Below are 14,445 nucleotides of genomic sequence, written 5' to 3'. Positions count from 1 at the left end.
GCATCCAGTCTTTCACCTTTAAGCCTGATCCTAGCTGTTAAGTTTCCAGAGATGTCCTCTGTCAGGGTGAGGAAGTTCCCTGCTTTTTCTGCATTAATTGAAATGATCATATTTTCTCCCTTTTATATTATATTATGGTCTGTTACATTAATTTTCAGATGTTAAACCAATCTTATATTTCTGGGATAAATTTCACTTGGTCATGTGTATAATCTTTTTTATATGTTGCTGGATTTGGTTTGCTAGCATTTGTTGAAAATTTTTACATCTCTTTTCACAAGCAATATAGATCTTTACTTTCCTGTGCAATTTTTGTCTGATTTGCTATCAGGATAATACTGGCCTCAAAAAATGGGTTTGGGGGGGGATGCCTGGGTGGCTCAGTGGGTTAAAGCCTCTGCCTTCAGCTCAGGTCATGATCCGAGAGTCCTGGGATTGAGTCCCGCATCAGGTTCTCTGCTCAGCGGGGAGCCTGCTTCCTCCTCTCTCTCTCTCTCTCTCTCTGCCTGGCTCTCTGCCTACTTGTGGTCTCTGTCCATCAAATAAATAAAATCTTTTAAAAAAAAATGGGTTTGGAAGTGTCTATTCCTACTCTATTTTCTGGAACTTGTGAAGAATTCATATTAATTCTTCTCTGACTATTTGGTAAAATTTACCAGAGACACTATCTTTTCTTTGGGCCTGATAAGCCTTTCTTTGTGGAAATCTAAAAATTACTAATTTGATCTCTTATTATTATAGACCAAATCACATTTCCCATTTCATTTTATGTCAGTTTCAGTATTTTGTGTAACCTGGCAATTTCTCCATTTCATTTAAATTATCTGTTATGTTAGCATACAGCCACTCCTAGTTTTCCCTCATAATCCTTTTTATTTCTGTAAGTTTGGTAAATGTCCCCTCTTTTATTCCTGTTTGAAGTACTTTGAGTCTTCTCTCCTCCTTTGGCTGGTCTAGCTAAAGGATTGTCAATTCTGTTGGTCCTTTCAAAGAACCAAATTTTGGTTTCATTGATTTTTTTTTTTTTCCTATTGCTTTCTACCTTCTGGAAACCAATAATGAGAAAAATCTTTAAAGCAGCCAGTGGAACAGCAGACACATTGCTCGTAGAGGCAGATAAGCCCTGCAGTACAGCAGATGATGGAACAGCCTTACACTTGAAATAGTTGCATTGATTCTTTAGAGAAGTTGATTAAACAAAAAAAACCACATTTCCTTTGAGTCTGAGGATGTCCGCTTGATCTCTGCATGAGGCAGGCAGTATGCTTTACGAGAAAACCCTTTGCTGTCCCTGAATTCCTGACAACCGCTGTGTCCCAGAGTTCTTCAGAGTAGAGATGGTGATTTGTCTTTCTAGCACAAAGGGAGAGAACACAAGGAGTAGGCCCTGCTGCCCCTCCCTGCAGTGCTGGTCCCAGTGTCGGCAGGAGTCTCTTCTCATTATGATGCTTTTAGGGAAATGGTTTTTCTCCCTGATGTTAGCCCTAATCCAGTCGTTATCAATCCAGCTGCCCTGGAGAATCAGCCAGGAAGCTTTAAAAAAAAAATACTGAGGCCCATCTACATACCAGGCCAATTTAAATTTAGAATCCAGGCCATCTGATTTTGTGCATGTGTATGTGTATATGTGTATTAACTATAAAAAATACGCATTTATATAAATACAAAATGTATTTATATTTGTATGTTGTGTGTGGTTGTTTTTGTTTGTTTAGTTATTATGTGGAACTTTAAAAATATATCCCAAAGTGGAAAGAATAGTGATCATCATACTGGTGGTGTGTTGAGGAAGAGCTAGTTCGTATATTTTTTAAATACATTAAGGGTGGGTGTCACATTAAGGTTGGTGGCATTTAGATTCCACTGACTTCATCTTAGAAAGTAATGTTTTATTTCAAATTGTCAAGATTCACAGTATATTAGAAATTATGTTCATCACAACCTCTTAAACTTATTATGAATCCTTATAGACATCAATAAAGGATATGCAAGGGAGAACATGCATTAAAAATTTTTTTTAAGGGCACGAGAAGGGAAAAGTCTGACCATCACTCACCTGGATAGATTGCTATTTTCTTTTTGGAGGGCCTATGGCCGTTCACTCAGATATAATTTTAAACCTTGTCTTTGTAGTTCATTGAAGCAGAAACAGATCCATACTCTACATACAATTTCATCTGTTTTAGGATTGATAAACAATAAATGCGGCAGAAACTTAAATGTGCCCTTACAGAATTGTGTGCGTATGTTTGATCTAGCACTTTTTTCTTCTCTTCTCTTTTTTTTTAAAGATTTTATTTATTCATTTCACAGAGAGAGCAACAGGCAGAGTGAGAGGGAGAAGCAGGTTCTCTGCAGAGAAGGAAGCCGGATGTGGGACTTGATCCCAGGGCTCTGGGATCAAGACTCAAGCCAAAGGCAGCGGCCAAAGGAACTGAGCCACTCAGGCCATCCTGATCTAGCACTCTGTTACCTAATCTGTGGGTAACAGAGAAGCCAATGTGTTTGTATGATACAAAGTTACTATCACTGTTTTTAATATTTATTAATATAATTTTAATAGTAATAATGAAATTCTCTTCTGAAATCAACTTTCCATTCCTATTACTACTTTTAAATTATTCTGTGATCTATTTCTAATTCTCTTGGTCCTCAGAAGAGAGGTGAGGTCATTTCCTGGTTTAGGAAGGACTGTGTGAACAGGCTGCTTGTGTCCTTGCACGGGCTTTGCTGGGTCTCCGTAGCAATCACAGTGGCTCCCATCACTGAGCACTGTACCTGTATTCTCTCTAATGGCCATGATAGCTGTGGGAAGTTGATTTTATCTTTTTCAGTTTATAGCTGAGAGTACTGAGGCTCACAGAGATTAAGTAACTAGCCCAAGGACATATGGCTAGTTGGTGGAGAGGCAGGACTCACCCCTGGATGGTCTAACCGATGATTTCTACTTCAGCACATGGCTCTCGGAGTTCTGGCTCTGGGCAAAGAGCATCCAGGTGAGGAACAGAAGGAAGAACATTGGATCAGATCAGAAGACCAAGGCTCTCTTTCTAGTTCACTGCCTGGTCAGTTGTGAGACCTAAGTAAGACACTTAGCATCTTTCAGTCTGTGTTGTTGGAAATTTGCAGGATTATGTGAGATTTAAACTGTAATCAATATAGGAGTATGAGAGAGGATTAGTTTACTCTGTCTCCAGCTCTTACTTTGTTGTACAATTAGTCAGATACCATCATATCTATCTTTTGACCACAGAGGAGTTCATAATAAATCATTTGATTTTACGGAATTAGGAATGAGATTTTTTTCCCCCCATCTCCCCATTGTAGCATTGAATGCTACAATGAATGGATTGTCAAGAGCTTGGAAGTGTATGGAAGTGTGTAGTATCCCTGCTTAATTCTGGCGTTGGGGAAAGGAGTCAGGTAATGTGGACACAGGGAAATGTAGCACATCTTCTTAAATAGAAGAATATCAAGTGTGAGTATTCTAGGTACATGAATTGAATGAACCTGAGTAAAGAATTTCTAAATTGTTCATGTTAAGCTCTGAATCTGGTCTCTGTCTCTGGTGAATTATGTAAGGATAGAGTTAAAAAACAAGAATGTCATGTATTAAAGAAACATCACTTATTCTTTGGATGAGAAGAAATTTCTAAGTTCTGGCTTACATGATCTGATTCCCAACTCTAATTTTAAGAATCCAGTTAAAGCTTCTGCTGATTCAAAGGATTGTTGCTTCTCCTAAAAAATTCTTCAAGTGTCCTATATGTTTGCTTGCCTGCTTCTGGCTAGCCTTTTAAAAGAGAAAAGAAGAGCATTTGGGATATTAAAAATTCTTTATATATAAAGAATTAATGGAGGCCCATGAACTTACCACCTTGCTTGAGAGATAGTCAAAGCCCCTGCATCCCTCTCCCCATCACGTGTCCCTCCAGTGGGAAGCACCAGCCTGAAACCTGATGTCTACCACTGCCATGCCTCTCTTCGTAATAGGTGTATCTACTTCAATGATATGTGGGATTGCTTGACATGTTTTAAGACTTTATATAAATAGAATAATGCTGAAAGTATTCCTCTTCCCTTTTATGATTTTTTCCTTCAAAATGAGAATGTTTTTGAGGGTTTATATTAATTCAGATAGATCTAGTTTATTCATTTTCACTGTTGTATGGAATTCCACTGTATGGAGACATCGTGTCTAGTTTGGGCTGCTGTAACAAAGCACCACAGGCTTAATAACTTATAAACAACATGAATTTATTTCTTAACAGTTCTGGAAGCTGAAAGTCTGAGATCACGGTGCCAGTATAGTTGGGTTCTGGTGAAAGCCCTTCTCTGGGTTGCAGACTGATTCCTCCTTTTATTCGTACGTGGAGGAAAGAGCGTGAGCTAATTCTGTGGATTCTTCTGTTAAGGTCTAGCTCCATTCTAAAGGGCTTTGTCTTTACGACTAAATAATCTCCCAAAGGCCCCCACCTCCAAAGACCACTAATTAGGAATTAGATTTCAACATAGGAGTTTTGGAGGAACACAAACATTCAGTCCATAACACTCCACAATTTACCCATTCTTCTGTTGATGGATAGTTTGTTTTGCTGTTACAAACTGTGGCAGTGCGCAAGCTTGTTTTTGTCTCCTTATGTTGGGTATACACGTCCTCAGCTTTACTAGGTAGATTGCTGGCCAAAGTGATAGCTGCCAGTTTATATTTTCTCCAGAGGTACTTGAGTGTTCCCATGGCTTTTCATCCTTGCTCCCAGCTGTCGTTACTGGATAGAACAGAGAAAAAGTGCAGGGTGATGAGCAGTCAGATGCCCTTAAAGAACAAGTGTCTGTAGAATAAAATCCAAACTCCTTAGGCGTGGTACACACGCCTCTGCCTTACCTGGCTTCCTCTTACCTGGCCAGCCTCTCCAACCTCACCTCATTCCGGATGTCCTTCTATGGTGGGGACATGCAGGCAAACTCCTTTCCACCTCCGAACTGGCTGTTTTCTGCGCCTGGAACACTCCTTCCAGCTCCATGCATGACTGGTTTCTTCTCAACCTTTGTATAGCAACCCCTCGGAGAGGCCTTCTCTGATCACATAATACAAATGTAGTCCTTTTCTATTTATCTTCCTACTTACCCTATAGCTCTCATTCACATTACTGGGTTTGTTTGTGGGTTTTGGTTTTTTTTTTTTTTTCCATTGTATTTATCAGAATTTGAAATTTGTTTTTGCTCACTGGAATATAAACTCTGCAAAGGCCACATACAATGCCTGACATGTGCCAAACTTTTATTGAGTGAATGAATGTATATATGGATGCCTTCTCCACTTGGTGACTTGTTACCCTACCTCTTCCTGTCACTTCTCCCACATTCACTGTCCCAGCATTTTGCTGACCACTGGTGTGTAGATTAGGGTGAATGTAGAGGACCCTGATGGTGTCCATACAGACACCCTGTCTAGTGCTATCCGTTTCCTTCTGACATGTCCCAAGATCTCATGCATTGACTCTATCCACAGTTGAACCTTTCTCTTTGGACTGAAGTCAGGTCATCCCCCTGTACCTGCAATGCCCAGAACTAGTGACTCCTACCATTTTTCTGGAGGTCATTGTGGCTTCCATAAGTACTTAGCAAAGGATGAGGTTTGCCTGACTCACCTCTGGCCCTTTCTTGCTAACTGATAGGTGTGGAAGACTCCTCAAGGCACGGAGGATAGATTCATTTACTAATGTCCAGGCAGTGGTGACTTTGTGGGCATCATTTCAGTCACTTGTGATTCCTGCATCCAATTGACATACTAAAGGGATTACTTGTTGCTTATGGAGAAAATACTGTGATTATTCTGAGATCAGTCAGTTGATTCACTCACCTTCCTGGGCTGGGACAGGTGGTCTCTTTTGGGTGCTCCCTGTACTACTCCCAATCACTGCACTTACCTCATTGTTCTGTTATGCTCTCTTTTTCCCTGAGAAGAGGAGACTGTGAATTTAAGCATTGTATCACCAATGCTTGGCACAAAGAGGTCATTTAATGTTTATTAAGCAGATGAACAAATAAATGGATGGGGTGAATTCTGACCTGGAATGAAAACCGATTTATTAATATATTTGATTTATACAGAGAGAGTTGCCAGCTGTGTGTCTAACTGAAATTTGTAAGCAGTCATAGCTCAGCTCTAGAGAAAACCAGGTTCTCCACACACTGTTGAGGTAAGAACTAGCCTTTGAATAGGGCACTGTTAGTCTGTCCTAAACCCACAATGCCAAGCACGGCTGGAGCATCGATGAGACACCCAGAATTCCACTCCAGGCCGTTTATGTCCCTGGTAAAGATTTCACTTTGTTTCTTCATTCAGCATTTGTCAGGTGTTGGTATGTTTTCACATGAACAAGGGAGCAAGAGGCCGATTGTTTTCCCACTGTGTTATCACTTTGCTTAATAGTTTCACAGAGGATGTGCCTGGGGTATTCAGAAAATGACTCATTTGAGCATCATCACTGAAGAATCTGGATGGATGTTGCACTGTTTTCATTTCCCAGGGCCAGTCCTGTAGAGCAGTATGTAAAAAGCGGGTGCGAATAGCAGTGTTGCTTTGCACCTAGACTCTTATGTGCATCGTCTACTGCTGGGCCACCACGAGGTGTGACAGAGAGAGTTCAGCGGTTCTCTTCCTGGCTGTGGACACACATACAGTCTCTTTATCACCCTCTTTTGATTTGCCAGTTTGGCTTCAATCAGGGTATCCTAATTCCTAGATTTCACTCTGAATCATAGGGGAAGAAAATGGTTAAGACATTCCCCATCGCTTCTCAACCTGAAGGTCAAGTGTAGTATCTGATAAGACACTCCCTCCAAGGAAGCACGGAATTTGAGGAGAGTTACCTTTTCATTATAAGAAGACTAGAGGATGTGTTTTTGGAAGTTTAACTCATTTCATATTGCCTCAGTTATATTTACATGCTTTAAAATTATTTTATTTTCCTATATTGAATATATTCCTAAAAGATTCCTTACATTGTTTCTGGAATAAGGTAGAGCAGAAAATGTACATACATAATATTTGTTGTAGGAAAATGAAACAATAGAATGATAATAGATTTAGTTTGAAGTAAAATACATTTTTAAATCACCTTTTGTGTATTATCTAACATAGTTGGAGAAAAGCACAGTTCATTTCTGTGTTTTACAAATTATTATTATTATTATTATTATTTTAATATTTATTTGAGAGAAAAAGAACAAAGAGGGAGTAAGAGGGAGAAGTAGGCTCCTTGCTGAGCAGGGAGCCCAGTGCCAGGCCCAATCCCAGGACCTTGAGATCATGACCTGAGCCCAAGGCAGATGCCCAACTGACTGAGCCACACAGGCACCCCTAAAAATTATTATTAAAATATAAAATTTGCTTCTGAATGTTCACTGAAGGCAGGGGGAGCCTCGGGGCTCAGTCGGTTAAGCATCTGCCTCTGGCTCAGGTCATGATCCCGGGGTCCAGGGATAGAGTCCTGCATCAGGCTCCCTGCTTAGTGAGGAGTCTACTTCTCCTTCTCCCTCTGCCACTCCCCTTTTTTGTGCTCTCTCTCTCTCTCTGTCAAGTAAATTAAAAAAAAAAAAAAAATCTTTGAAAAACGTATCCATACATAAATCCAGATAAGGGACTAGAAACTAGCAATAGAGCACCATATTAAAGATGGCTATTTCCCTGTGGTGGGATTATGAGTACTTTTAACATCTTTATACTTCTGTAATCTCCCAGATTCTCTACGAGTTCATATTACTTTTGTTAGCAGAAAAGACCACCAATGAAACGGACTTTAAAATATTTAGTTCATATATCATAAAAAGTTTGCACAGGCTGATACACTGGATATGGTTTTACATTCTGATCCCAGCAGGGCTTTGCTGAACACACTGCTGCCACCTTTACCTGGAGCAAAGAATTATAATTTCTTTGCTTATCAGTTACATTGAAGTGCATATATGTCTTCTTAAAATGTGATCACTTTATCGGTCAAAAATGTATACAAAAAATCTAAAATATGCATAAACAAAAATAAAAGTCCTAATCCTGAGATCAGAAATAAAAAGAGACAAACCTTTATGCTTTAAGTACATCAGTGATTTCTTTAATTGTTTACATCTGGAAAAACCTACACATGTGAAGTGTTTTCTTCTCCCTCAATTTATTAAAATAACACTAAAGTATTAGTATATAACAACTTTATGGCCATAAGAGTAATTTTTTTGAAGAGCTTGTTATTATATTAAAAAAAAAGACCAACCACCCATGAATTAACAGACTGGATTATTCAAAAATGAGATTGCCTAAAACAGCCATATGGAAAAGCAGACATTGATATATAAAATCTATGGCATACCCCAATCCACTTTTTGTACATATTATCGTCGTATTATTATACTGTATCATTATTGTTATTTTAACAGTACAATCCTTTAAATAAAACTGCCCTGAGATATGATCCTAATAGATTAGGGTTAATAGATTAATAGATTTAGATATGTTTTTCACTTGGAAACATTTTTTTTTTAAAGATTTTATTTATTTATTAGACAGAGATCACAAGTAGGCAGAGAAGCAGGCAGAGAGAGAGAGAGAGGAAGGGAAGCAGGCTCCCTGCTGAGCAGAGAGCCCGATGCGGGGCTCAATCCCAGGACCCTGAGACCATGACCTGAGCTGAAGGCAGAGGCTTAACCCACTGAGCCCCAGGCGCCCCAACTTTTTTTTTTTTTTTTTTTTTTGACAGATTACAAGTAGGCAGAGAGGCAGTCAGAGAGAGAGGAAGCAGGCTCCCTGCTGAGCAGAGAGCCCTATGTGGGGCTTGATCCCAGGACCCTGGGATCATGACCTGAGCCGAAGGCAGAGGCTTTAACCCACTGAGCCACCCAGGCGCCCCGGAAACATTTTATTTTTAATACATTTTTAAAGAAGCAACATCAATTTCCTTATTACATGTAGTTATTTTTAAAGTTAATTTTGAAAAGTGAAAGCTTTATCTGATCTGAAGAGTAATCAGAGTATGAAAGTGAAGATAATTTTAAATAAATTCTGTCACTAAACATGAAGCAGATTGATTAAAGATGTCGTTTCATTACCCTGCCAGTCCCCAATTAAGGCCTCATTCAGTGTCCACTATGGGTTTAGCATCCCCAAATAATTCTTACTGATGTACAAAAACCAGATTCAGTTAAGGCTTTGTTGTGATTAAGTGTTGTACTACATGCTACTTTTTCAGAGCTGTACAGATACATATTAGTTCAATTAGTTTAATACTTGTCTCACTTGATAGAAACTAAAAGTTCATCAGTGAAAAGGAAGAGGGGAGAAGGCAAAAATAAAATTGAAACATTTAGCATTGATCAAGATGTGAGTCTAGGAACCTCTGTGCGTTCCCCAGCCAGAGGCACTTACTTTGCGAGGTGGGAGAGCAGCAGCCTGGATCAGGCAGGAGGGGTGGACATGGGGTAGATGGCACTTTCCTGTGATCCTGTGCTCCTGAAGCTGCAGCAGGGGTTTTCCTTGACCTTCACTTCCGGAGCCTTTCGGATGGGTTTTGGAAGCATTTAATCCTGCTTTCTTTCTATTTTTTTTTTTTAAGAGTTTATTTATTTATTTGACAGAGATCACAAGTAGGCAAGGAGGCAGGCAGAGAGAGAGAGGGGGGAAAGCAGGCTCCCTGCTGAGCAGAGAGCCTGATGCAGGACTCCATCCCAGGAACCTGGGATCATGACCTGAGCCCAAGGCAGAAGCTTTAACCCACTGAGCCACCCAGGCACCCTGCTTTCTGTTTTTCTGATAGAACTCTGATAATGGACACTTAGGAAAGATTATGCTCATTTTCTGGTGTCCTGAAAGTGAGTAGTTTTCCAACTATGAATGTAAGCTACTGATGACTCAGGATGTGTTCTAAATTTATAATAAACCATATTTCTTGGTATTTCCTGGTCATTATACTTTTCTTGAAATCTCTCGCACCCCCTCCCAAAATAACAAAAAATGAAGGTATCATCATTTAAGTATTTTCATTTATTATAGCTGATATTGTGTTCATTGTATCTTTTTTTATACCAGAATTGTGACAAAGGGCAATTAGTTTTACAGAAAGTGAAGAAAGATAGGAAGGTTGCTTTAATTTTTCCCAAACCTGGCTGGAGGGAAAATTCGCACATCCTTCAAGTTTATGAAACAGGCGCCGAATCTTTATTAAGTTGGCCAGCAGCAGCAGATCATCCCCATTCAGGTACCGGAGAACTGGAATCTCCTCAGGGTTAGGGAACTTTGCAGAAAAGAGAAAGAGAAGGGAAGCTCAGGGCCCGCCTGTGGCAGCGGGGAGTTTGTGAGGAGGCAGCACCAATTTGCAGTAGGATTCCCTTGATTCCTTATCTACAAAGCCGGGTGGGAGGGGGGATAAGGTTGGGCTGCAGTGTTAATCTAATCTGAAGGAGGAATGAGCTAAAATGCTGTGGAGATTTGAGAGACCAGAGCAGGCCTGACCACATAGAATTTGAATACTTTCAAACACTCACATTTTATTCAAGTAATTTATCAGCATAGAATGTATCAGCATATGCTGAGGGGAGCACCAAGATTCCTCGAGCACAGCCCCTTGCTGGAGAGATGCCCAGTGGGGAGAGCATGGTCAGTGCTGGACTGGAGGCTAGGAAGGCGCTGAGCAGGCGGCCTTCCTCAGAGAAGGGTAGTTTTCCTACCTGAGTTTTCAGGTAGGACCTGGACCGCTGAAACTCCTTTCCTTCTAAAATGTGCCCCTGCCCTGAGGAAGCCATTCCACGTTAACCTTTCCTTGACCCTCCCTTGGCCTCTGCTATTCCACTTCCTCACAGCCTTTGGTGATTCAGGCTGATGTCCGAATTCCTGCAGCTGCAGGAAGGGGAATGATCTGTCAGGACGGTTTTGCCTGTGTGTGCCCACATGTGGATTCAGGACCAGCTTAGGAGGGGCGTTTAGCCTTAGTTGGGGTGGGTAAATGCAACCTGCCGCCATCAGTGTTACCACCTACCTACAAGAGACTCAAGAACGCACAGCATTCCCTTCTGCATCGGAAGGTAAGAAGGGAGGGAGGGAGGAACAGGGAGTATGAGACAAGAATAACAAGGAATGGGCCAGCATTTAGAAGTTCCCTTCAATCCCGATTCCATAGAATCACAGAAAACTTTTTAAGAGAGTAAATCAATGATGGTTCTAGGAAATAGAAAAGATTCTGATCAGCAGGAATAATCTTACAAAATTCCTGAATATCAAAAAACAGATGGGACCATATCCATAGAGAGGTAATATGATCAAATAAAACCGCTAACCCAGAACACATCCAGAAATGAGAAGGAGGAGGGACCCTGAGGTAAATACTAGAACAATCAGTTGATCAGTTGGGAGGCAGCCCTTACGAGGGTGGGGCTGTACCTGTTTTCAATCATTGTGCCCCCCGGGCTGCACAGGCTGGAGCTGGAAGTCTGGCCCTGGGGCTAGCCTTCTCCCCCTCAACATATACCACTTTCCCAAAGGCCCCACAAACAAACTTCAGTAAGTAAAATATGCAGGAAAGTAGGGATTCTCAAATACAAAATGAACACACAACCTGGAATCACCAAATATATGAGGAAATTTGAGGCTGTGAGAGAGAGGCCAGATAAACCTATCAGAGATACCAATATTCAAAGAGACAGTAGCCAGAGGAAGACTCTTGAATATGGATGGTTAATATTTTCTGAGGGAGAGAATTCTTGTCAAAGAGAAGCAATAACTAGAGGACTTGGAAATTCTATGCACATAGGAAAAAGATGTGTTAATTTTTTTTTTAGAAAAGATTTATTTATTTATTTGACAGAGGGCAATCACAAGTAGGCAGAGAAGCAGGCAGAGAGAGAGGAGAAAGAAGGCTCCCTGCTGAGCAGAGAGCCTGATGCAGGGCTCGATCCCAGGACCCTGGGATCATGACCTGAGCTGAAGGCAGAGGCTTTAACCCTCTGAGCCCCCCAGGTGCCTGATGTGCTAACAATTTTAGAGTGATCATTAAAATGTATTAAAAGGTTGAGTCTGTTAGGTTGAGGAAAGCAACAAAATCCAGTTATATATCGTTTGCAAGAGACACATCTAACTTAAAATTGTATAAAAACATTGAAAATCAAATAATGCAATAAAAACAAAAAAACCACACCAAGCAAATGCTAACTAAAAAGAAAGCTGGTATAGCAATTTAACATCATACAGAATAGCATTTAAGGCAAAAGTCACTTGTACGGACATTGGGAATAATACATGTTGAAAATATAATATTTTTGTCAAAATAAAGACAACTTCACTGATAACACTGAATCTCATAATGGGCGGAGCTGAAGAACTAATAGGTGAGGTGGAAGATCCGGCTGGCCCAAGGCAGAAGGCACAACGCACCAAGGAGATAGTCAACATCTTGAATTTCCTAACCACAGCCTTAAGAATCAACTGGGGAAGACCAGAAGCAGGGAGACTCATTAGGAAGCTCTTATGATTTAAACAAGAGATGAACTCGGCACAAGAGGCAGACAAGAGGGTTGATGTTAGAGCAAATGAGAAGTTTTGAGACCAAGGCTTTGAGACCGGAGGGGTAGGGGACATGGGGTTTATAGGACCTGCAGGGAATAGATGTGAGGCTCTGACGTGGAGAGAAGGAATACTGCTCCAAAGTGGCCTCAGCAGGGAAGGAGTGCAGGTGTCACCGTCTGAGGTGAAGACTGGGTGGAGGGGGGTGGGCATTCTCTAGGATCTAATTTCCCCAAGTTTTTAATGCCTTCTTACACATGCAAATGGAGATGCAGGGTTGGAATCCAGGATGTGAAAGCTAAAAGTTCAGGAGAGAGAAAATGAGTATCAAGATGGAGGTGGTATTGGAAGGGCAGGAGACTCCATGAGACCACCTGAGGAGGGATTCACCTAGGGATATGAAGAAGAGCCCCCAGGGGGAGGCCTGGAGCCCCTCAATATGTAGAAAATGCAGAGGTAAAGAGAGCAAAGAAAAAGGAGAAGGAACAGTTCCCGAGGTGGAAGGAAAATCAAGGGAAGCAAGGCAAGAAATGCTTCCAAAAAGAGGAAATGAGTAACTAGCTGGTACCACTGGGAGGCCACTCCATGTGGCAAAAATTATACTGCATATAAAATGTTATGGAGCCATTAAGAATAAAATAGACAAATAACGCTTGGAAATGTAGACATGGAAAAACCTCTAATACTCCTTAAGTGGAAACCAAAAACAGAATCCCCCCCCAACAATACAAGCAATATGATCCAATTTTTATGGTAACAAAGATGTGTATGAATAATTTATAAATACATTGAACAGAGAAATACTAAATTTGGGGTAGTAATGACTTTTAAGAAAGGGGTTAGAATAGATGATGAAAGGATGAAAGTGGAATCTTGACTTTTCACTCGATTTCTATATTATCTGAATCTTCGAATATGAGAATATTTAACATATCACTTTGGTAATTTTTAAAAACCTAAAGAAAGGCTGATCATGAGGATAATGAGAAATGGAACATCATTTTTTTTTTTGGCATCAAAATGACTCTTCTGATTAAAATTCATTTCTAAGGAACAAAGGGGGAGAGAACATTTTTTACATTTTTGGTAAGAAGGCATTTACCATGAATGTAACCAGAAAGAAGCCTGTCTCATCAATTTCTAACAAATAAAGAAGCTTGTCTGGAGCATAAACAGAGGACCCCAATAGCCAGACAGATGGAAAGTGGCTGGAATAGTGCTGAGTGCGTGGTAGACCCTCTTGAGGGTTTGGAGTTGGCAGACTCAGAAGTGTCCCTTTTGATTGGTCTCTATGAGATATTCCTGCCTGTGCTGAATATGGAGGTCATATTTCCACTTATTTAAAAATGTAGAAGTTTTCGAGGTTGACAACACCTTTGAAGTCTGGAGCAATCTCTTCCTTTTAATAATTGGTGAAACAAAGGGCTTTGAGTTTAAGGGACTTGTTCAGAGCCACACCCTAGATATGCTACATAGACCTCTATTTATCTCTCTCTCTCTCTCTCCATATATATATTTCAACATTATTGAGTTATAACTGACAAACTCTGTGTGGAGCTATCATTTATTGAATACTTAGTTGGTACCAAGCACCATGCTATAAGATCTATACTTTGTATTATTGTTGAATATTTGGCAATCTGTTTGGTGGGAATCATTATCCCCATCTTATAGATGAGGGAACTGAAGTTCTATCACCTACTTAGCTAAGTGGCAGAGTTGAAGTATGAAACTATGTCCCTGTAACCTGAAGGCCACGTTCTTAACCACTGCCACTCACTGACAGTGTATTCTAGGCCATGCCCTGGGTAGGGTAGAGCAATCCATAAGGCAGAGATTTTGTCCTGGAGCTCACCATCTGGTAGGCAAGGCAGCCACAAGGGCAAGTAAGGCAGCAT

General features: G+C 40.6%; 1 protein-coding gene across 1 annotated transcript in view; it reads right to left on the bottom strand.

The window, feature by feature from the left end:
* Window positions 1–10,022: 10,022 nt before the first annotated feature.
* The window catches only part of LOC111152052 (glutamate rich 6), a 31,693-nt gene continuing 27,270 nt past the window's right edge, over window positions 10,023–14,445 (bottom strand). The window contains exon 14 of the mRNA XM_022510338.1: window positions 10,023–10,286. Within this exon, the coding sequence (XP_022366046.1) occupies window positions 10,023–10,286 (264 nt within the window). The remainder of the gene's footprint in view (window positions 10,287–14,445) is intronic.

This window comes from Enhydra lutris, unplaced genomic scaffold (assembly GCF_002288905.1).
Source record: "Enhydra lutris kenyoni isolate GAN:26980312 unplaced genomic scaffold, ASM228890v2 scaffoldscaffold2, whole genome shotgun sequence".
Taxonomy (NCBI): Eukaryota; Metazoa; Chordata; class Mammalia; order Carnivora; family Mustelidae; genus Enhydra; species Enhydra lutris.
This window is presented reverse-complemented; position numbering and strand designations above follow the sequence as displayed.